The 21897-nt window shown below is 36.0% G+C and overlaps 1 protein-coding gene across 1 annotated transcript in view; it reads right to left on the bottom strand.

The window, feature by feature from the left end:
* Positions 1 to 21388, bottom strand: part of LOC134742133 (probable chitinase 10) — a 49477-nt gene extending 28089 nt beyond the window's left edge. Inside the window, exons 1-12 of the mRNA XM_063675098.1 lie at positions 21321 to 21388; positions 7405 to 7550; positions 5365 to 5467; positions 4794 to 4896; positions 4052 to 4258; positions 3549 to 3749; positions 2794 to 2902; positions 2064 to 2244; positions 1500 to 1685; positions 1156 to 1275; positions 896 to 1019; positions 635 to 812 (exon numbers count right to left, since the gene is read on the bottom strand). Of these exons, the coding sequence (XP_063531168.1) occupies positions 635 to 812; positions 896 to 1019; positions 1156 to 1275; positions 1500 to 1685; positions 2064 to 2244; positions 2794 to 2902; positions 3549 to 3749; positions 4052 to 4258; positions 4794 to 4896; positions 5365 to 5467; positions 7405 to 7550; positions 21321 to 21344 (1682 nt within the window). The 5' untranslated portion in view covers positions 21345 to 21388. The remainder of the gene's footprint in view (positions 1 to 634; positions 813 to 895; positions 1020 to 1155; positions 1276 to 1499; positions 1686 to 2063; positions 2245 to 2793; positions 2903 to 3548; positions 3750 to 4051; positions 4259 to 4793; positions 4897 to 5364; positions 5468 to 7404; positions 7551 to 21320) is intronic.
* Positions 21389 to 21897: the final 509 nt, after the last annotated feature.

Raw genomic sequence — 21897 nt, 5'->3', positions numbered from 1 at the left:
ATACGTGTCTGCACTAGAGCATTTTACGTTCGCAGTACGATCTTTTTAATTTTTTTACGATAAACAATTGAAATTTGAGTTTAAATGGATTTGTTATACAATTACCATTATGATATTTGACTCTCCATTCCATTAATAACTGTACTTCTGCCTGAATTGTAAATTGAAAGTACCCTCAAGAAATACTTTAAAAATGATACTTAGTCATGTTTGTAAAAAAACACACGCATTTTACTTTCCTCGTATTCGAAATGAAAAGTAGAGTGTTTAACTCGGGTGAAAGGTATCATTTTTGCCTCGAACTATTGGCGCTCTCACTGCGTTCGAGCGATAAAATACCTCGGCAGAAATGAGTGCCTTTTATCCCTTGGTTAACAATCTATTATTGTAAACAAGCTATAGCTCCATTGTTTATTGTGCTTATGTAATGTCGTACAATTGGCATGATGACAAATTTTGAAATGATTTTAATGAAATCCCTTTTAATATTGTCGGTACACTTGTACTGGTTCCGAAAAACACAATATTTCAGCTATACTCATTATAGACATGGATTCAACCAAACTTGCGTTTAATCAGTCGCAAGATACTAGAACCTACAACGAAAACGAATTGTCGCGGTTAAATAAATTACCCGCAGAAGCCCGTGGAAGGATCGTAGAGACGTTCATCTTCGCAAACCATCCTGAAGTTAATACCGCCGGTGCAGAAGTGGAAATGGGCGCAAGAATCTTCATCCGACGCCAGGTAAGGCATCATCGACTCACAGGAACCAATTTTTAAGGAAGACTGATCACTTTGGACGGGTTCATCTGTTAAATAATAAAACGAAATTATAAAATTGTCTAAGCATCAAGAGTTTTATAAAATATAATTATTATTCGACGATAATTACTGCTTAACATTGTTGAAATCGTGCTTAGTAAGGGGAAGGGCGAGCCGCAGAGTCCACGGAAGTCATCCATATCTATAGCCCAGGCCGCTGCTCCAGCCAAGCCTAAATTCATGATGAATCTCATCTGTAAATGTTTAAAATGTTTAAAAATAAATTTGACATTAATAATTAATAAGAAATATTATATGACTTCAATAAACTAGAAAAGTAGCTAAACTAACACACAATATAATTTTAATAAGTTTTGGTTAGTCACTGACCTTTTCGGCAATAGTTGTTTGTGAATCATATGTAACCCACTGGTCATCAAAAACGGCGTAAGCATTACCGGCTTCGTCGGTCCCGGTTACTCCTTTCCCTTCGCGTTCAGCTATGCATATCTGAAATCATTAATAAACCACAGTGTGAGGATTTCTCTGGTCCGTTTCAGTAGGCAATACACTTGTGAATTAGTTCTTGACTCTCTCATTGCCAGTTATGCTATATAGTAGTGAACAAATCTGCGTGTTAGGGCGGTGTAGGCGGAAAAAGCTTCTCTCTATGTTATGAATGCTATACCGCAGTACTATCTAATGAGAAATGACAAATACACAACGTCTCTCACCTCAAAGTAAGCTAGTAGTCCTTTAGTTTGCGTGTAAGGTCCCTCTTGGCCCCAACCGCTAATTGGGGCGCCGGGCGAAGGCAGCGTGGAGCTCGCCAGAGTGTAGCTCCGGCCGAACAAAGGCACACCGAGCACTAGCTTCTCGGGAGCCATGCCATGACGAAGGATGTATTTAACCATGAATTCCTATAGGACAGATAAAATTAGATTATTCTAAAGGGGGCAAAATGCTAATTTTTTTAGGAAGGCGAGTTGTTCCAGAGCAAGACTATTAAGTCACCCCTAGTCCTCTGACTCGTAATGAATAAACGACTGCTGCCATAAACCATTAACAATTTTTCAAAGACAGACATTCAAAAACGTCACTTGTTTTAGCAATTTTTCTGCATAAAAGTCTATGATAATTTCTTGGAAATCTTATGCCAATATTCCGCGTAGGCACAAAGTATTACCTACTGTAGCAACTGCTATTCGAATAAGTGGGCCAACTAATTCTGTCTCTAAAGAATGGCTGCAAATAATAAAAAAAAGAAAACCTACAAGCTTTACAATGTTAGTACATACAATGTTGTCGTATCGCTGGTCCCTAGACGCAGCGCCGGGGTCGCGGTGCAGGGCGCTATGCTGGACAGCCTTCGCTGGAGGCTCGTCCCGTTTCCCGTGCGTCATGTCCCACGCCTGCAGAGTCACGTAGTCGGCTGCGCCGCTGACGGCAGCTAGGTCGTATCCGTCTTCGATCTGATACCTTGGACAAGCATAGGTATATTATATTAGGTATCTGATGAAGACGCCTTAATTGTGGCTCTGTCATATGAGCTGTTCTCATTACTAGGATTACGAGTACCTATATCAACAATTGGCTCATCCTACGCAATGAACTGGCTAAAATTATGTTGAATATAGATTTTTTACCAATCCTGATATCCTAAACGTGTATATTTGACCGAAAGAAAAAAAACCTTAAATCATTTTACGGTCTAGACTCACTGGCTTTAGTCACTCGCGCGACATGTTCGCGTGACATGTGCGCGAAACATGTCGCGCAAGTGACTAAAACAAGTGAGTCTAAACCGTAAAATGATTTAATGTTAGTATGTCTCACAACAGTTTAAATTCGAGAAAAAAAGCCTTGTTACCTGTCTCTTTTTTATTAGATTATACCTATGAAACATTTTCAATTAAAAGTAATTTACGAATTATTTTGAAAATTACACAACTGAAACTTACATTCATCAAATTCATATACCTACCTTCCTAACCTGCATTAAAACTTGTCAGTGTCTTGAGTAATTACCTGAATGGAGGTAAGACAGTAGAAAGTAGAAGTCCGTATGGCGACATTTTCTCTCGCAGTTCGTACAAAAGGGATGTAAACATGTCTTTTTCTTCCTCGTTTCGTTCACCTACAAAAGAAAATCAGTCAAATGATCTATCTATATATATATATTATGATGTAAACGTCCAAATCAGTGTTAAGGGGCCCACTGATTACCAGTCCGCTGGACTATATAGGCCCGTCAGTTGATCTGAACTGTCATTTTTTTGTTTTAAAGGGGCCTACCCATTATCAATCCGCCGGACGATATCAGCCTGTCAGTTAGGACAAAAACCGACCAGTTCCGAACAACTGACAGACCAATATCGTCCGGCGGACTGGTGGACCAGTGGGCCCCTTTAGACACTACGGGAATCAATTTGCCGTGGCAATTGTCAGAATGCTACTTTTTAGAGCACGTCTCATAAGTAATTTTATGAAATAGGGTACCTACTGATAAACGGGTAGGGAGATCTTAGGAATGGAGATATGTACGAGTAGCTGGTGAAGGAGACGGATTTAACGGGTGCTGTTAAGATGAACCACTTCAGGATTTAATATATAACTCATTAACTTGCTCGCGGGATCCAATCCGCTAGGGGCAATTATTTATTGGTTAATTTAGGTACATACTTTAAATTAAAAACACGCAAAATTCTAATAATATGTACCTAATATAAATAAAAATAAATAACTTGAGAGGAAAAGATAAGTACCTACTTAAGGATTCTTACCTGGATAAACCCAGTGAAGATCGAGACCGTCAAAGTCGTGTTCCCTCAAGAAGCTCACTACGCTGTCTATGAAGTTGCTTCGTCTATTGGACTCCTGCACCATTTCGCTGAACAGCCGATCGGTTCCGTCGCCTCCGACACTTAACATCACTTTTAGGCCTGTTTTTCTTCGCTTTAAACCTGTCGCAATCCGGTACCCGCCTGAAATTGAAATAAGTTATAAATTAATTCAAGTTGCGAAAGTTATTAATGTTATCAAAAGCCACTGTTGGCACAGTGGCACTCGCATCTTATGCATCTTTCACTTCCACCCCTGGAGCTCTAACAACTCCTCTCTAGATGGCCAATGAAGGCAAGCCAGAACCGAGTCCTGCGGGTCCCCTTGGGGTCCCCTAGGCTAGGGGTCCGTAGGCACATATACTAGGAATCTGAAAATGTAATATGGGTCAGCAAGTATTGTTTTAATATTAACTAACTCAATGTACAAGTAATAGGCATTTTACCCTTGATCAAATCATAATCTTCATTTGCCGGCATCAAAGCATAGGTGTGCGGATGCATTACAGCGAAGGCATAATGGAGGTGGGTGCAGGTGCGGGGTACTAGGCTGGCAGTGAACGCGAGGGGAGGCACCCGGTATGCTGCCCATGACTCCATGTAGCACACTATCAGTCTCTTTGTTGCTGGACCAGTGGGCGTCTGCTGCATTTCTGAAAATATAACACACAATATAAAACCCTCCACAAAAAAGTGTAATGATAGTCTAGATATAGAAAAAAAACCAGCCAAGTGCGAGTCGGACTCGCGTTCCAAGGGTTCCGTACATTACACAATTTAAACAACGTATTTTTTATTATGTGGAACGTGAGTGAAATGTCTTTAAAAAACCCGTAGGGGTCGCATCAAAAACTAAGTAATTAAGTCCGACTCACTCTTGACTGCACATTTCTAATAGGTTTTCCTGTGATCTATAGAAAGAACTATTTTGTGTATTTTTATAAGGGTTCCGTTTTTTCCTTTTGAGGTACGGAACCCTAAAAGTAACCGTTTGTCAATCTGGAGTTGTCAATATATTCGGATCTGCAATTCTACATTCGTGCCTTATTTCTGTCGTTATATCCATATTTTACAAAAAGTATGGCAACATGCAGCCTGTGCACTACAAAGGGAAACATTTTTGGAGAACTATCATTGTTGGTAAGTATAACAAATTATTACAGACAGACGTGTTGAAGTATGCCAAACCTTGTAGATTAGCATTTCCTAGCTGGAACTTGTTCAAGTAATTAGCCGCGCCATAATATTGTCTGAGATTGTCCGTATCTCCTGCTGGAATATCTTCAACGTCCTGCAAAACACGGAAACATGTTACAAATACTTAACATGCCCAGAAAAAAAAATTAAATTATTCACAGCTGTTACCATCAAGTTAGTAACAGTTGGTAATTATTTTCTTATCTTTTCACTATTGAGAAGAAAAAAACATTGGTGGTAACAGACCGATGGTTTGTGATATAGTCGTATGGTTTTAAAATGTCGGGATCCACTTGCGATATTACCTGCCGATGAATGGCATTGTATTTTTTTTAAACCTAATTGCTAATTACCTGTGCAAAATGAAATGCAATAATAACAAAAGACTCCATACAGATAACAATTTTACCGCTTAAAGAATGGAGTTAAAATTACAATAGCAGATACTCTATATAGGACCTTTTGGAATTCAGAGCCGTTGTCGCCCATGTGTTTGTTTATGTTTTCATGTTTAATTTCCAATTGTTAAATTTTTATTTTTTTTAGTTTGTTAAATTGGTACCTCAACATTTACGTGCAATGATTCTTCGCTTAGTACAGCAATGGGTCTCTTTTCTACCGCATCACGCAATGGCAGTCTTTTATCCCCTTCATGTCGAAGACTTCTGCAAATAAAAAAAATCATATAAATTTTATAATAATTTTTAATACAGTTGCTCAAAAAGTGCTTGGTTTTCGCGATCTATGGCTTCACTTTTCCAGCTTTTTTTAAATTTAATTTTGACCGTAGTAGGATAAATATGAGAGTTCCAGCGCACAGGGGGTGGGGTGGGGGAAGGGGCCACACCCCAAGCCACGCCCCTTTGGCCAAAGCCACGCCCCCTTTGGCTCAGGATTTTTTTACCGACTATATTACAATGATGTTACAGGATTAATAATAATTATAAATTCCTTACTTGTTGTTTTTCTAATTTTTACGCAACTGTATTAAAAAACGTCGTTCGATACACGTGCGGAAATGACATACTTTCCGCACTAGCATCGAAATGTACTATTACGATGCTCTTCTCCTCGGGTCGCAATTCTCAATCGCGCCTCGTGATAATTTGTGACCAAGTTCGATGATTAAATAGAACTTTTCCCCTCACTAGCTCGGAAAGCCGTCTTTTATCCTTTAAAACAAGCGGGGAAAAACGCATTTTATCCACTAGTGGGGAAAGTTATTTGACCTTGGATGGGGCGTGTTTAAGTAGCTTTTGACAGGTAACAAAACGTAAAACGCTCATAATAATGGTTCGTTCGATATTAATTATCATTAAATAAATGGTTTGAGAACTTAATAAAAAATACCAAATTTAGCTTAATTTAATGATTTTAAGTCATAAACCTTAAATTCCATAAGAAACATTTTTTTTTTAATGATGTTGAATGTAATTCTAAACGCACAAGTTGAGTCGATGCAATTTAAAAACGCATCGTCAGAAATGTCAACATTGTTAAAAAAAATTGCTCACACGTAAAAATACACAACTTCCAGAGTTTTCTGTTATAATATCGTATTATCGTAAAAAAATGAGTGATTCCAGTGATGAAGATGATCTATAACGCATGTGGATGTTGCACTTTTCTCGCTATAGTGAGGGGAAAAGTTTTGTGTTACACACGGGAGCAAATGTATTTTTCCCCTCACTAGCTCGGAAAGCCGTCTTTTATTCTTTAAAACAAGCTGGGAAAAACGCATTTTATCCACTAGTGGGGAAAGTAATTTGACCTTGGATGGAGCGTGTTTAAGTAGCTTGACAGATAACAAAACGTGAAACGCTCATAATAATGGTTCGTTCGATATTAATTATCATTAAATAAATGGTTTGAGAATTTAATAAAAAATACCAGATTTAGCTTTATTTAATGATTTTAGGTCATAAACCTTAAAATTCCATGATAAACGTTTGTTTTTTAATAATTATGTTAAATATAATTCTGAACGCACAAGTTAAGTCGATGCAATTTCAAAACGCATCATTGACATTTCATACGTCAGAAATGTCAACATTGTCAAAAAAAATTACTTAAACACTTCTCACGTAAAAGTACAGAATTTCCAGAGTTTTTTGTTATAATATCGTAAAAAAATGAGTGATTCCAGTTGATGAAGATGATCTAACGTCTGTGGATGTTGCACTTTCCTCGCTATAGTGAGGGGAAAAGTTTTGTGTTACACACGGGTGCAAATGTATTTTACTTCTCGTGTGTTAAAACACTCGCTACACTCAGGATTCTATTTTAGAACCACTGGCTTCGCTCGTGGTTCAACTATAGAATCCTTTCGCTTGCTCGTATTTCAAACCCACACTCGCGGGTAAAATACAACTTTGCACCCTTGTATAACAAATAACTATTACTTCTCGCGTGTTAAAACACTCGCGGGTAAAATACAACTTTGCACCCTTGTATAACAAATAACTATTTTTGTCGATTCAATTTTAGAATTTATTTTTAATGGAGGAATTATAATACAAATTTGTTATAAATTTATTCAGTATATATATAAGTTTATTCAGTTTTAAGCTATCCTTACATTAATTATACTTAAGTGTTTTACCTGAGAGGAATGCTTTCCACTGACGCTCGTATAGGCGCGGGTATAGGGTCATGTTCAGGCACCGTCTCCACGGCACTTCTCACGAAGGATAGGTTGTCGGATCGCGGGGAGGCGACTGTGTGTGTACATAACAACCACAGTGCGCTCTGAAACAAACAGCTTGTTGATTATGTTATGTGGAAAGATAAATTATCTGCAACGACTGCAAAGGAATAGTACATTTCGATGCTAGTGCGGAAAGTAAGTCATTACTTCACGAGTACCGAGATATCATACTTCGCACGGCTCGTGGCAAGACTCGGGACGAGTGAAGAATGACATTTCCTCACGTATATCGAACGACGTTTTTTAATACAGTTGCGAGAAAGTAAGAAAAACAACAAGTGAGGAATAAAAACAATATCGAATGTTGCCTTTGGAAACTTAGCTTGCAGTAAGAAAAAACGCCTCTTCTTTGACAGGCGTTTCGGCAGCTATTCCTACCTCTACCTTCCATAGCTATTCCGTTCCATTCAGACAACTTATAAAAAACGGTTTTTCAGTCTTCAATATTAAAAAATAAACGTGTTATAATGAATAAAATTGAAATATGTATTCGTTTTCTTACATTAACAGTAGGTTTTTATGTTGGTTACGACGTTTAAAGGAAACTAATATTAACACTCGACTTATATTGACCGGGATTACCTTTTGTATTATTTGTAAGCTCCCGATAGTCAATATAAGTCTAGTAAAACTAACCGTGAATCATTCAAAACTCTAATATTAACACTCATCAATAAGTAGTCATGAATTGGAACAAGTATATATAAATTTAAGTTCGCGAATACCAACTTTCCGCACGCTAAACGGCTACGTAAAGTAGCACTTTTTGAGCAACTGTATTAAAAATTATAGTAAGTATATTGATGTATACGAGCATACGAGTAAGGCACGTGCAGATCTGCGGCGAACGATTCTATTAGCCTAAACAAAAAGTAGTGTCGAGTAGCGCATTAGTCTTAATGATAAATTTGTGTTCAAAGGGTTAAGAAGCCCTTGTAGTTGATGTGCCGAAGGAAAGTTTCCAAAATTGAGAAATTTCCATATGGGAATATTTCGGAAACTTCTCATATTTTTATTGGGAGTCTAAATTATCTATGTCCAAACTTAAAGTTTTCTTGTGTAATTTTCCTAAAATTTCCGTGTACTTTTATAACTTTTTGGAAACTTTCCGCAACTTGCACATCTATACTTGTAGCCTCACTTAAGAATTACAAAGGCGTACAAAAAATTAAGAGGCGGCGGAGGAAATTATGTATATTTCCTTAATTAGAGCTATAAAAATTCGTCACAGGTACGTACTTGGTACCAGACACAACGCACGGAAGCAGTCAGTCGAGCAGTGCTTTGGTAGCTCAGTGGGTTAAAGTCTGAAGTGCTGAGTAGTCGCAGGTTCGAGACTTGCTCGAAACGACAAATTCTTCAATCTATGCTTAACATATGTATATTAAGCTCTATTATTGTTTTCTTATTATTCTATATTACATAAACAAGATACCCGTTTAGCAACTTCTTATTCACGCCGATTAACGCAGCATATTCTGAATAAATAATCAGTTTGTCGAACAAACGGCGCAGGCTGTTGACCCCATAAAAAAACTTAATACATTAGTCAACAAAGGAGATAGGTATCAATTACTTGGACAGTTCGATTCATTGAAGATTTGCGAATACCGACCGTTAGGTATCGCGTTAGTTACAGTGTACTCTACTCTACCTATACAATGCGAGCAAAAAATGTGTGAGGACAGGGTTTGATGACGCTTTCTGTAAGTTCTGCCGTCGGAAATAGGTTTCTGAATGTGCAAGGGTAACACTATAGGTATAAGAATATTTAAGACTAGCAATATGTTATCGCTTTCCTCTTTGGAAGTGATTTTGTAAATGTCAATTTACAAACAACTGCACAAGATGCGAGTTCAGTATATAAGACGAAAGTGGAGGACAGCGCGCAACCGCCTTTCTATACAAACGTAGTTCCCATTTTCCTTTCTGGATGCCATTGTATACAATCATCTAGGTATGCCTCTTCGTTTGACTTTTCGATCTATTTTTATTTTAATAAGAGTTAGGAGTTTTAATTTCGGGTTAGGTATGTACTACAGGTACATTCGAATCAAATACATCTAAAATATTTGGCTATAAAATAAAGAGTTCTAATGAAAACAAGTAATTTTTTTATTGGATATAAAGTTCCACTAAAAACCTATATGGGCTATATGGCCCTTTTGCTTTACTTTTAAATTAAGTGCATCAAGTACATAAATCCTCTAACGAAAAGCAGATTAGCTTGAAACGTATTTTATCTAAAAGGTTTTAAATGTCACGCACGCTACGCACGATATGTTAAAATATTAATTGTACCTATAAGTACCTACGTTGAGGATAAGTAGGTGCCTACTATACAGTGTGGAAAAACTTTATTGGCCCTGGAGGGAAAGTACCTTAACACCTTAAGTTAGCTGATTTTACTTAGAGGAAAAATTCTTTTTTAATACAGTTGCTCAAAAAGTGCTACTTTAAGTAGCTGTTTAGCGTGCGGAAAGTTGGTTTTCGCGAACTAGTGCTTTTTACTTTTCCAATTTTTTTAAATTTTTACTTGTTCCAATTCATGACTACTTATTGATGAGTGTTAATATTAGTTTCCTTTAAACGTCGTAATCAACATAAAAACCTACTGTTAATGTAAGAATACGAAAAATATACATATTTCATATTTTATTACTTACCTCTTCATCATTATAACTCGTCCATTTTTGTATATTGAATATTGAAAAACCGTTCTTAATGTGTTGTCTGAATGGAACGGAACGCCTGTCAACGAAGAGGCGTTTTTTCTTTCTGCTTTAAGTTTCCAAAGGCAACATTCGATATTGTTTTTATAAATGTACGATACACCAATAATCGTAATTAAATTAACGATATTTGGGTAATAATAGTACAATGTTATATATTTACAATTGTTTCTGTCTTATAGAACATGCATTTAAAAAAAATCTTTCATTGAAGTGGGTTCAATAATAATAACACCCAGTTCAAAAAAACACCTCTTCATAATGTCAATATCAATGATGTCACAGAATTAATAATATAAAAGTTTCGAATTCCTTACTTGTTTTTTTTCTTATTTTTTCGCAACTGTATTAAAAAACGTCGTTCGATACACGTGCGGAAATGTAATGACATACTTTCCGCACTAGCATCGAAATATACTATTATTTTTTTAAAGAAACAAAACTGCATTCAAAGATTTTTTAAATTCACTTGTCTCGCCCGGGAATCGAACCGACTAAAAATTCCGAAAAACGAAAAACATCTCTATTTTATTCTACTATTAGTCGATAGTCGATACAGTTAATGTTAACATGATAACATTCCGAAAAACATTAGTTCTTCGTCTGTCGTACAAAATATCCATAAAATCGAATATTTTTAGACAAGCAATAGTTATTTGTGCAACAAGAGAGGAAAGTTGGTTTTTCTTGCGAGTGTTTATTTTGAGTCCCGAGAAAGCGAAAGATTCTAAGGTAGAATCTTGAGCGTAGCGAGGGACTCAAAAACACGAGATGTAAAATAACTTTGCTCTCGTGTTGCACACATAATTTTTCACCTCAGTATGTAAAAGTATGAAGTTCATGGCCTTCACTAAATTAAAAAGCTACATTGTTTCACTCCCTGGAGTGAGGAAAGTCGCACTTTCCTCACTCCAGGGAGTGACGAAAGTAGGCTTGTTCGAGCTGCTGAGGTGAAAATAGTTATTTGTTATACAAGGGTGCAAAGTTGTATTTTACCCGCGAGTGTGGAATTGAAACACGAGCAAGCGAAAGGATTCTATAGTTGAACCACGAGCGAAGCGAGTGGTTCTAAAATAAAATCCTGAGCATAGCGAGTGTTTTAACACACGAGAAGTAAAATACATTTGCACCCGTGTGTAACACAAAACTTTTCCCCTCACTATAGCGAGGAAAGTGCAACATCCACAGGCGTTAGATCATCTTCATCAACTGGAATCACTCATTTTTTTACGATACTATAACAAAAAACTCTGGAAATTGTGTACTTTTATGTAAGAAGTTTTTAAGTAAAATTTTTGTTGACAATGTTGACATTTCTGACGTATGAAATGTCAATGATGCGTTTTGAAATTGCATCGACTTAACTTGTGCGTTCAGAATTATATTTAACATAATTATTAAAAAACAAACGTTTATTATGGAATTTTAAGGTTTATGACTTAAAATCATTAAATAAAGCTAAATCTGGTATTTTTTATTAGATTCTCAAACCATTTATTTAATGATAATTAATATCGAACGAACCATTATTATGAGCGTTTTATGTTTTATTTTTGTCAAGCTACTTAAACACGCTCCATCCAAGGTCAAGTTACTTTCCCCACTAGTGGATAAAATGCGGTTTTCCCCGCTTGTTTTAAAGGATAAAAGACGGCTTTCCGAGCTAGTGAGGGGAAAAAAATCTTTGAATGCAGTTATGATTCTTTTTAAAAATAAAAGAATGTTTCCTATAAGTAAACTAAGCTTACTTAAGGTTTTAAGTCATTTTCCCTCCATTATTTATAAAAGGTGTTGAAAAGAAAGTGACAAAATGTGAGTTTACTTTCTACACCTCCAAAAGAAAATGAAAAATCTATTAGGCCAGGAAATAAATGCCCAAAAAAAGGTATAGAGGGAAATGCTTGGAACACAATTTTCGACTTCGTAGCTTTGTTTGGACTAGTTAGGAGGTGAACATATCAAAAGTCCCCGGCCGTAACCCTGGTGCTGGGGGGAGAGTGGGGTTTGCAGGTTCCGATTTTCGGTTTTTCAATTATATTTCGGAAACTATGCGTCTGAGCGACTTTGCCACTTATACAAAATGAAAAGAGATTTAATTTGTTACAAGTTTTATTCAGTCAAGTTTTTTGATATCTTGTATAGTTTTTGAGATATCCGCTCTTGAAGGTTTATTTAGGGCTGTCATTTTTATCTTGATTATCTACATCAGTGAAGCTGCTAGGCCGAGTTTGGAATCGTTTTCGTATAAGTCGGGGGTGCTGAATTCGTTTATGGTATCAACATTAACACCATTCCTAAGTAAAAACAAAATTTAAAAAAATGTTTTTTTATAAAACTCCTCTTTACGCTTACACCGCCGAACCGATTTTGTTGAAATTTGGTATAGAGATGGTTTGAGTCCCGGGACAGTAGGATAGTTGTTATAACCAAAATCATCTTTTAAGGGTGTGAAAAGTGGGGTGAAAATTCGATGGGAAATGAATAACCGCTGAACTTATTTAAATAATATTTGGGATGGTCTACATGTTTGATTTAGTTGATAATGATACCAAACATGACTTCAAACCTAAATTTGAACAGTATAACCTCAGGAATTCAACTTCGGCGAAGAAGCTGAATTCCCCTCACACCAAATTTCACACCTTCAAAGTATGATTTTTGAGATAAAAACTATATCCTGTCTCGGGACTTAAAACATCTATTTACCAAATTTCAACTAAATCGGTTCAGCGGTTTAAGCGTGAAGAGGAGTTAAAAAAAAGTTATTTGTTTAAAGTTTATATGTTTTTACTTCGGAAAGGTGTCAATGTTGATACCATAAATGAATTCAGCACCCCCGATTTATACGAAAACGTTGCCAAACCCGGCCTAGCAGCTTTACTGATGTAGATAATCAAGATAAAAATGAGAGCCCTAAATAAACTTTCAAGAGCGGATATCTCAAAAACTATACAAGATATCAAAAAAATTGACCTAATAAAACTTGTAACAAATTAAATCACTTTTAATTTTCTATAAGTGGCCATGTCGCTCAGACCCATAGTTTTTATGTTGGTTACGACGTTTAAAGGAAACTAATATTAACACTCGACTTATATTGACCGGGATTACCTTTTGTATTATTTGTAAGCTCCCGATAGTCAATATAAGTCTAGTAAAACTAACCGTGAATCATTCAAAACTCTAATATTAACACTCATCAATAAGTAGTCATGAATTGGAACAAGTATATATAAATTTAAGTTCGCGAATACCAACTTTCCGCACGCTAAACGGCTACGTAAAGTAGCACTTTTTGAGCAACTGTATTAAAAATTATAGTAAGTATATTGATGTATACGAGCATACGAGTAAGGCACGTGCAGATCTGCGGCGAACGATTCTATTAGCCTAAACAAAAAGTAGTGTCGAGTAGCGCATTAGTCTTAATGATAAATTTGTGTTCAAAGGGTTAAGAAGCCCTTGTAGTTGATGTGCCGAAGGAAAGTTTCCAAAATTGAGAAATTTCCATATGGGAATATTTCGGAAACTTCTCATATTTTTATTGGGAGTCTAAATTATCTATGTCCAAACTTAAAGTTTTCTTGTGTAATTTTCCTAAAATTTCCGTGTACTTTTATAACTTTTTGGAAACTTTCCGCAACTTGCACATCTATACTTGTAGCCTCACTTAAGAATTACAAAGGCGTACAAAAAATTAAGAGGCGGCGGAGGAAATTATGTATATTTCCTTAATTAGAGCTATAAAAATTCGTCACAGGTACGTACTTGGTACCAGACACAACGCACGGAAGCAGTCAGTCGAGCAGTGCTTTGGTAGCTCAGTGGGTTAAAGTCTGAAGTGCTGAGTAGTCGCAGGTTCGAGACTTGCTCGAAACGACAAATTCTTCAATCTATGCTTAACATATGTATATTAAGCTCTATTATTGTTTTCTTATTATTCTATATTACATAAACAAGATACCCGTTTAGCAACTTCTTATTCACGCCGATTAACGCAGCATATTCTGAATAAATAATCAGTTTGTCGAACAAACGGCGCAGGCTGTTGACCCCATAAAAAAACTTAATACATTAGTCAACAAAGGAGATAGGTATCAATTACTTGGACAGTTCGATTCATTGAAGATTTGCGAATACCGACCGTTAGGTATCGCGTTAGTTACAGTGTACTCTACTCTACCTATACAATGCGAGCAAAAAATGTGTGAGGACAGGGTTTGATGACGCTTTCTGTAAGTTCTGCCGTCGGAAATAGGTTTCTGAATGTGCAAGGGTAACACTATAGGTATAAGAATATTTAAGACTAGCAATATGTTATCGCTTTCCTCTTTGGAAGTGATTTTGTAAATGTCAATTTACAAACAACTGCACAAGATGCGAGTTCAGTATATAAGACGAAAGTGGAGGACAGCGCGCAACCGCCTTTCTATACAAACGTAGTTCCCATTTTCCTTTCTGGATGCCATTGTATACAATCATCTAGGTATGCCTCTTCGTTTGACTTTTCGATCTATTTTTATTTTAATAAGAGTTAGGAGTTTTAATTTCGGGTTAGGTATGTACTACAGGTACATTCGAATCAAATACATCTAAAATATTTGGCTATAAAATAAAGAGTTCTAATGAAAACAAGTAATTTTTTTATTGGATATAAAGTTCCACTAAAAACCTATATGGGCTATATGGCCCTTTTGCTTTACTTTTAAATTAAGTGCATCAAGTACATAAATCCTCTAACGAAAAGCAGATTAGCTTGAAACGTATTTTATCTAAAAGGTTTTAAATGTCACGCACGCTACGCACGATATGTTAAAATATTAATTGTACCTATAAGTACCTACGTTGAGGATAAGTAGGTGCCTACTATACAGTGTGGAAAAACTTTATTGGCCCTGGAGGGAAAGTACCTTAACACCTTAAGTTAGCTGATTTTACTTAGAGGAAAAATTCTTTTTTAATACAGTTGCTCAAAAAGTGCTACTTTAAGTAGCTGTTTAGCGTGCGGAAAGTTGGTTTTCGCGAACTAGTGCTTTTTACTTTTCCAATTTTTTTAAATTTTTACTTGTTCCAATTCATGACTACTTATTGATGAGTGTTAATATTAGTTTCCTTTAAACGTCGTAATCAACATAAAAACCTACTGTTAATGTAAGAATACGAAAAATATACATATTTCATATTTTATTACTTACCTCTTCATCATTATAACTCGTCCATTTTTGTATATTGAATATTGAAAAACCGTTCTTAATGTGTTGTCTGAATGGAACGGAACGCCTGTCAACGAAGAGGCGTTTTTTCTTTCTGCTTTAAGTTTCCAAAGGCAACATTCGATATTGTTTTTATAAATGTACGATACACCAATAATCGTAATTAAATTAACGATATTTGGGTAATAATAGTACAATGTTATATATTTACAATTGTTTCTGTCTTATAGAACATGCATTTAAAAAAAATCTTTCATTGAAGTGGGTTCAATAATAATAACACCCAGTTCAAAAAAACACCTCTTCATAATGTCAATATCAATGATGTCACAGAATTAATAATATAAAAGTTTCGAATTCCTTACTTGTTTTTTTTCTTATTTTTTCGCAACTGTATTAAAAAACGTCGTTCGATACACGTGCGGAAATGTAATGACATACTTTCCGCACTAGCATCGAAATATACTATTATTTTTTTAAAGAAACAAAACTGCATTCAAAGATTTTTTAAATTCACTTGTCTCGCCCGGGAATCGAACCGACTAAAAATTCCGAAAAACGAAAAACATCTCTATTTTATTCTACTATTAGTCGATAGTCGATACAGTTAATGTTAACATGATAACATTCCGAAAAACATTAGTTCTTCGTCTGTCGTACAAAATATCCATAAAATCGAATATTTTTAGACAAGCAATAGTTATTTGTGCAACAAGAGAGGAAAGTTGGTTTTTCTTGCGAGTGTTTATTTTGAGTCCCGAGAAAGCGAAAGATTCTAAGGTAGAATCTTGAGCGTAGCGAGGGACTCAAAAACACGAGATGTAAAATAACTTTGCTCTCGTGTTGCACACATAATTTTTCACCTCAGTATGTAAAAGTATGAAGTTCATGGCCTTCACTAAATTAAAAAGCTACATTGTTTCACTCCCTGGAGTGAGGAAAGTCGCACTTTCCTCACTCCAGGGAGTGACGAAAGTAGGCTTGTTCGAGCTGCTGAGGTGAAAATAGTTATTTGTTATACAAGGGTGCAAAGTTGTATTTTACCCGCGAGTGTGGAATTGAAACACGAGCAAGCGAAAGGATTCTATAGTTGAACCACGAGCGAAGCGAGTGGTTCTAAAATAAAATCCTGAGCATAGCGAGTGTTTTAACACACGAGAAGTAAAATACATTTGCACCCGTGTGTAACACAAAACTTTTCCCCTCACTATAGCGAGGAAAGTGCAACATCCACAGGCGTTAGATCATCTTCATCAACTGGAATCACTCATTTTTTTACGATACTATAACAAAAAACTCTGGAAATTGTGTACTTTTATGTAAGAAGTTTTTAAGTAAAATTTTTGTTGACAATGTTGACATTTCTGACGTATGAAATGTCAATGATGCGTTTTGAAATTGCATCGACTTAACTTGTGCGTTCAGAATTATATTTAACATAATTATTAAAAAACAAACGTTTATTATGGAATTTTAAGGTTTATGACTTAAAATCATTAAATAAAGCTAAATCTGGTATTTTTTATTAGATTCTCAAACCATTTATTTAATGATAATTAATATCGAACGAACCATTATTATGAGCGTTTTATGTTTTATTTTTGTCAAGCTACTTAAACACGCTCCATCCAAGGTCAAGTTACTTTCCCCACTAGTGGATAAAATGCGGTTTTCCCCGCTTGTTTTAAAGGATAAAAGACGGCTTTCCGAGCTAGTGAGGGGAAAAAAATCTTTGAATGCAGTTATGATTCTTTTTAAAAATAAAAGAATGTTTCCTATAAGTAAACTAAGCTTACTTAAGGTTTTAAGTCATTTTCCCTCCATTATTTATAAAAGGTGTTGAAAAGAAAGTGACAAAATGTGAGTTTACTTTCTACACCTCCAAAAGAAAATGAAAAATCTATTAGGCCAGGAAATAAATGCCCAAAAAAAGGTATAGAGGGAAATGCTTGGAACACAATTTTCGACTTCGTAGCTTTGTTTGGACTAGTTAGGAGGTGAACATATCAAAAGTCCCCGGCCGTAACCCTGGTGCTGGGGGGAGAGTGGGGTTTGCAGGTTCCGATTTTCGGTTTTTCAATTATATTTCGGAAACTATGCGTCTGAGCGACTTTGCCACTTATACAAAATGAAAAGAGATTTAATTTGTTACAAGTTTTATTCAGTCAAGTTTTTTGATATCTTGTATAGTTTTTGAGATATCCGCTCTTGAAGGTTTATTTAGGGCTGTCATTTTTATCTTGATTATCTACATCAGTGAAGCTGCTAGGCCGAGTTTGGAATCGTTTTCGTATAAGTCGGGGGTGCTGAATTCGTTTATGGTATCAACATTAACACCATTCCTAAGTAAAAACAAAATTTAAAAAAATGTTTTTTTATAAAACTCCTCTTTACGCTTACACCGCCGAACCGATTTTGTTGAAATTTGGTATAGAGATGGTTTGAGTCCCGGGACAGTAGGATAGTTGTTATAACCAAAATCATCTTTTAAGGGTGTGAAAAGTGGGGTGAAAATTCGATGGGAAATGAATAACCGCTGAACTTATTTAAATAATATTTGGGATGGTCTACATGTTTGATTTAGTTGATAATGATACCAAACATGACTTCAAACCTAAATTTGAACAGTATAACCTCAGGAATTCAACTTCGGCGAAGAAGCTGAATTCCCCTCACACCAAATTTCACACCTTCAAAGTATGATTTTTGAGATAAAAACTATATCCTGTCTCGGGACTTAAAACATCTATTTACCAAATTTCAACTAAATCGGTTCAGCGGTTTAAGCGTGAAGAGGAGTTAAAAAAAAGTTATTTGTTTAAAGTTTATATGTTTTTACTTCGGAAAGGTGTCAATGTTGATACCATAAATGAATTCAGCACCCCCGATTTATACGAAAACGTTGCCAAACCCGGCCTAGCAGCTTTACTGATGTAGATAATCAAGATAAAAATGAGAGCCCTAAATAAACTTTCAAGAGCGGATATCTCAAAAACTATACAAGATATCAAAAAAATTGACCTAATAAAACTTGTAACAAATTAAATCACTTTTAATTTTCTATAAGTGGCCATGTCGCTCAGACCCATAGTTTCCGAGATATAATCGAAAAACCGAAAAATTTTACCTTCAAACCCCCCTCTACCCCTCAGCACCAGGGTTCCGGTCGGGGACTTTTGATATGTTCATCTCCTGACTAGTCCAAACAAAGCTACGAAGTTAAAAATTGTGTTCCTAGCATTTCCCTCTATACCTTGTTATTGCTTGGTCTAAATTGTTTCATTTCATTCATAATTTAAGATCATGGCTCTTGTCGGTGGAGTATGCGCCAGTTTTCTCGGTCCTCGGCCAGGTTCTATATTGTTTAATCAAGTTTAATTGTTTGAAGATGTCAACGGTGCATATTTGCACATGACATTGAGTGTGCACACCGCACCGTGGGCGCCGCGGTCGCTGACCGATCAGTCAAGTATCTAAGCGAACGATTTACATACATAACTTGACAAAATACGAACAGGTCAAAGATAAAATATGTTTCTATATCCTAATTTATGGCTTAATATTTCTTAAAACAGCAGTCTGATATGATAGCATTATTATTCAGGCCAATTATGCGCTTGTTAATGAATAAATGGAGCGAGTTAAAAGGCCCTCTACATAATTTCTCGAAATGTTTGGTGTGAACAGTGATCTAATAAATCACTGGTGAACGAGCTTTGAGGACATTGACACGCCTCGGTCGGAACGGAAAACAACAGCATTTGCATACACAGCAGAGGCAGGTAGTGCGCACAAGCTGCCAGCTCTGGACCAGAGGTCATCGTCATTTCTCCCGAACCAGTCCAAGGTAGGTATTCGCTTTACACACCACCATCGATTAGGATTCCACCTTTTATTTTTAAACCTTCATATAAACTCGTTTCGGACGACATAAAGGGGACATAATTTTGGGTGTTAAAAATGTATCTCTTTCTCGAACTAAAGTGCGCATTTTATCCGATAAAAGCAAAAACATACCTAAGATCACTGTAAGTGTTCTTATAGGGCTTATATTTTTAGATTTTCATGTAAATATTGGGCTTATGCACCATAATTATTATGTTCTTGTAATAGTAAACTGTAAAAAACTGCATTAGGTATCAATTGACGTGGTGACATGTATGACTTGTGTACGACCTCAAGAAAATAGTCAAGTGCAGAAAGGACGACACGGAAGGAAGGTCGAGGGATGTCGGTGCCAGCACCGCTGCGTGCTTGGCATACCCTGACCATTATTACTGAGCATTCTAACATAATATGTCCTTCTCATCGCCTTTGTGAGACTACATGTTTTTAATTGGATTCAAATTCAAAATGTAATCTTTTATTTGGATTAATTTGAGATTAATAAAGATTGTAATACGTAAGTAATTATGATGTCTATGACGTGCTATGACATATGTTATCATATTTTGCTGTCAATCAAGTAAGTAATGCATAATTCTCTGTTATTGTTTAAATATGAAGATATATATTATTACATATCCCTATTACACCATTATTTATCAAAGATTCACTTATACCCGTGATTACTACTTACCTATACCACTTTAGGTGGTGTGGTATCATTTGTGGTGGTATCCAGAAATTGTATCCTAATTGCGTTATGATCCACGAACATAATGCTGTATGTAAGTATTTATTATAAATTTTTATTTAGTTTCATGGCGTATATATGTTTGTAAGTTTGCTTCAAATCTTGTAACTTAAATTTAAACTTAAGATTCCTAATATCTTATTCAGTTGAGACTTTAAGTAGGTAATTTCGTAATTCTGATGATAATGCAATAATATGCTAATGAGCTGATCTGATAAGGCAGGCGGAAAGTAGCCAAAAGAACTGCTAGATGGAAGATCTCAAACACATCGAGTTTAGGCTCATTAGAAAGTTCTTAAGAAATAATCGATATACATGCATTTGATACTTCTCAAATGCATGTATATCGATATTCAGGAATTTTTCGTTATTAACAAGAAGTAGTTGCGGTTTACCGTATTTTATTAGATATCGAATATTGCTCCTCATTTTTAGGGTTCCGTACCCAAAGGGTAAAAACGGGACCCTATTACTGAGACTCCGCTGTCCGTCTGTCCGTCCGTCTACGTCTGTCTGTCTGTCACCAGGCTGTAACTCATGAACCGTGATAGCTAGAGAGTTGAAATGTTCACAGATGATGTATTTCTGTTGCCGCTATAACAACAAATACTAAAAAGTACGGAACCCTCGGTGCGCGAGTCCGACTCGCACTTGGCCGGTTTTTTATATTAATGAAAGATGAAGTGATAACGACCGCACGCAATAAAAGGTAAATAAACGGTCCTGTTTTAGTGTTTTTTTATATGTTCCCAGTCCTGGCATAATGTGTATATTTATGGAGTAGTCACGCAAGTCCCACTGCCCTACAATATCAGTTGAATCGGTATGACTTTACAAACGACGTACGTCGCGCATATGTAATGAGCCAAAGTAAATGCCGATGCATTTGATTGAAGGGAAATTTTGGCTGTCTTATGTTAGTAACCACCGACTTTCGATTTTAATTGAAATAAAATCATAAATATTAGTTATTATTTGTACCAATTTTTGCATAAATAATTGAATGGCGATAGGGTTCAGGAGCGTGTTTTTTTACTCTTAATTGATCGTACAACATCAATAATATTAAGAAGGAATTTATATACCTATTCGTTTGCGGTAATGATAACATTGTATATCGAAGTCATCAGGCGTGCAGCGATTAGAAAACCATTTACTGTATCGTCTCAAAATTGTTACTGTCTCGAAGTATCCTAATATTCCTTATGTAATAAAAAAATAAACACTTACCCAGAGAACCGTGTTCCACCCCATACCGGGTCGCTTATTTCATCAGCAGTTCTGAAAGTGAAAATTTTGGAAAATTAACTGGTAGTTTAAGTAGCTATATTTTAGGTTTTGTGTTATATTGATTAGTTTTTTTGTATTTACCTAGAATTAGGTTTGAGTGTGATGATAGATAAGTTTCCGCGAGAGCCTGCGTTTGCGTCGCGGGCGGGGCGGCGTGCGACTGAGCGGGCGGCGCCGGCGTCTCTTAGTGTTAATAAATACTCAGTGTCATCGCGCTTTACATCTCAAACCCACACTCAACATATATGTAATATGGACGATCCCCTGCATGTTTATTTTGGGAAAATTATGAAATTGTAATCTTATAATTGGGTATGGGATTCGATGGTTGTTATATGATAAAGGTACAGTACGCCTCAAAAGCCACTGGAGACACATTATATGGCATTGTATTAATATTCAAATTTTCATTTGTAACCTTTTTTTTCTTTTTTTTTTCTTTTTTAGGGTTCCGTACCAAAAAGGTACGAAAGGAACCCTTATGGTGCTTCCTTCTGTCTGTCTGTCACATTACTAG

The sequence above is a fragment of the Cydia strobilella genome, chromosome 6 (assembly GCF_947568885.1).
Source record: "Cydia strobilella chromosome 6, ilCydStro3.1, whole genome shotgun sequence".
NCBI classification, from domain to species: domain Eukaryota; kingdom Metazoa; phylum Arthropoda; class Insecta; order Lepidoptera; family Tortricidae; genus Cydia; species Cydia strobilella.
This window is presented reverse-complemented; position numbering and strand designations above follow the sequence as displayed.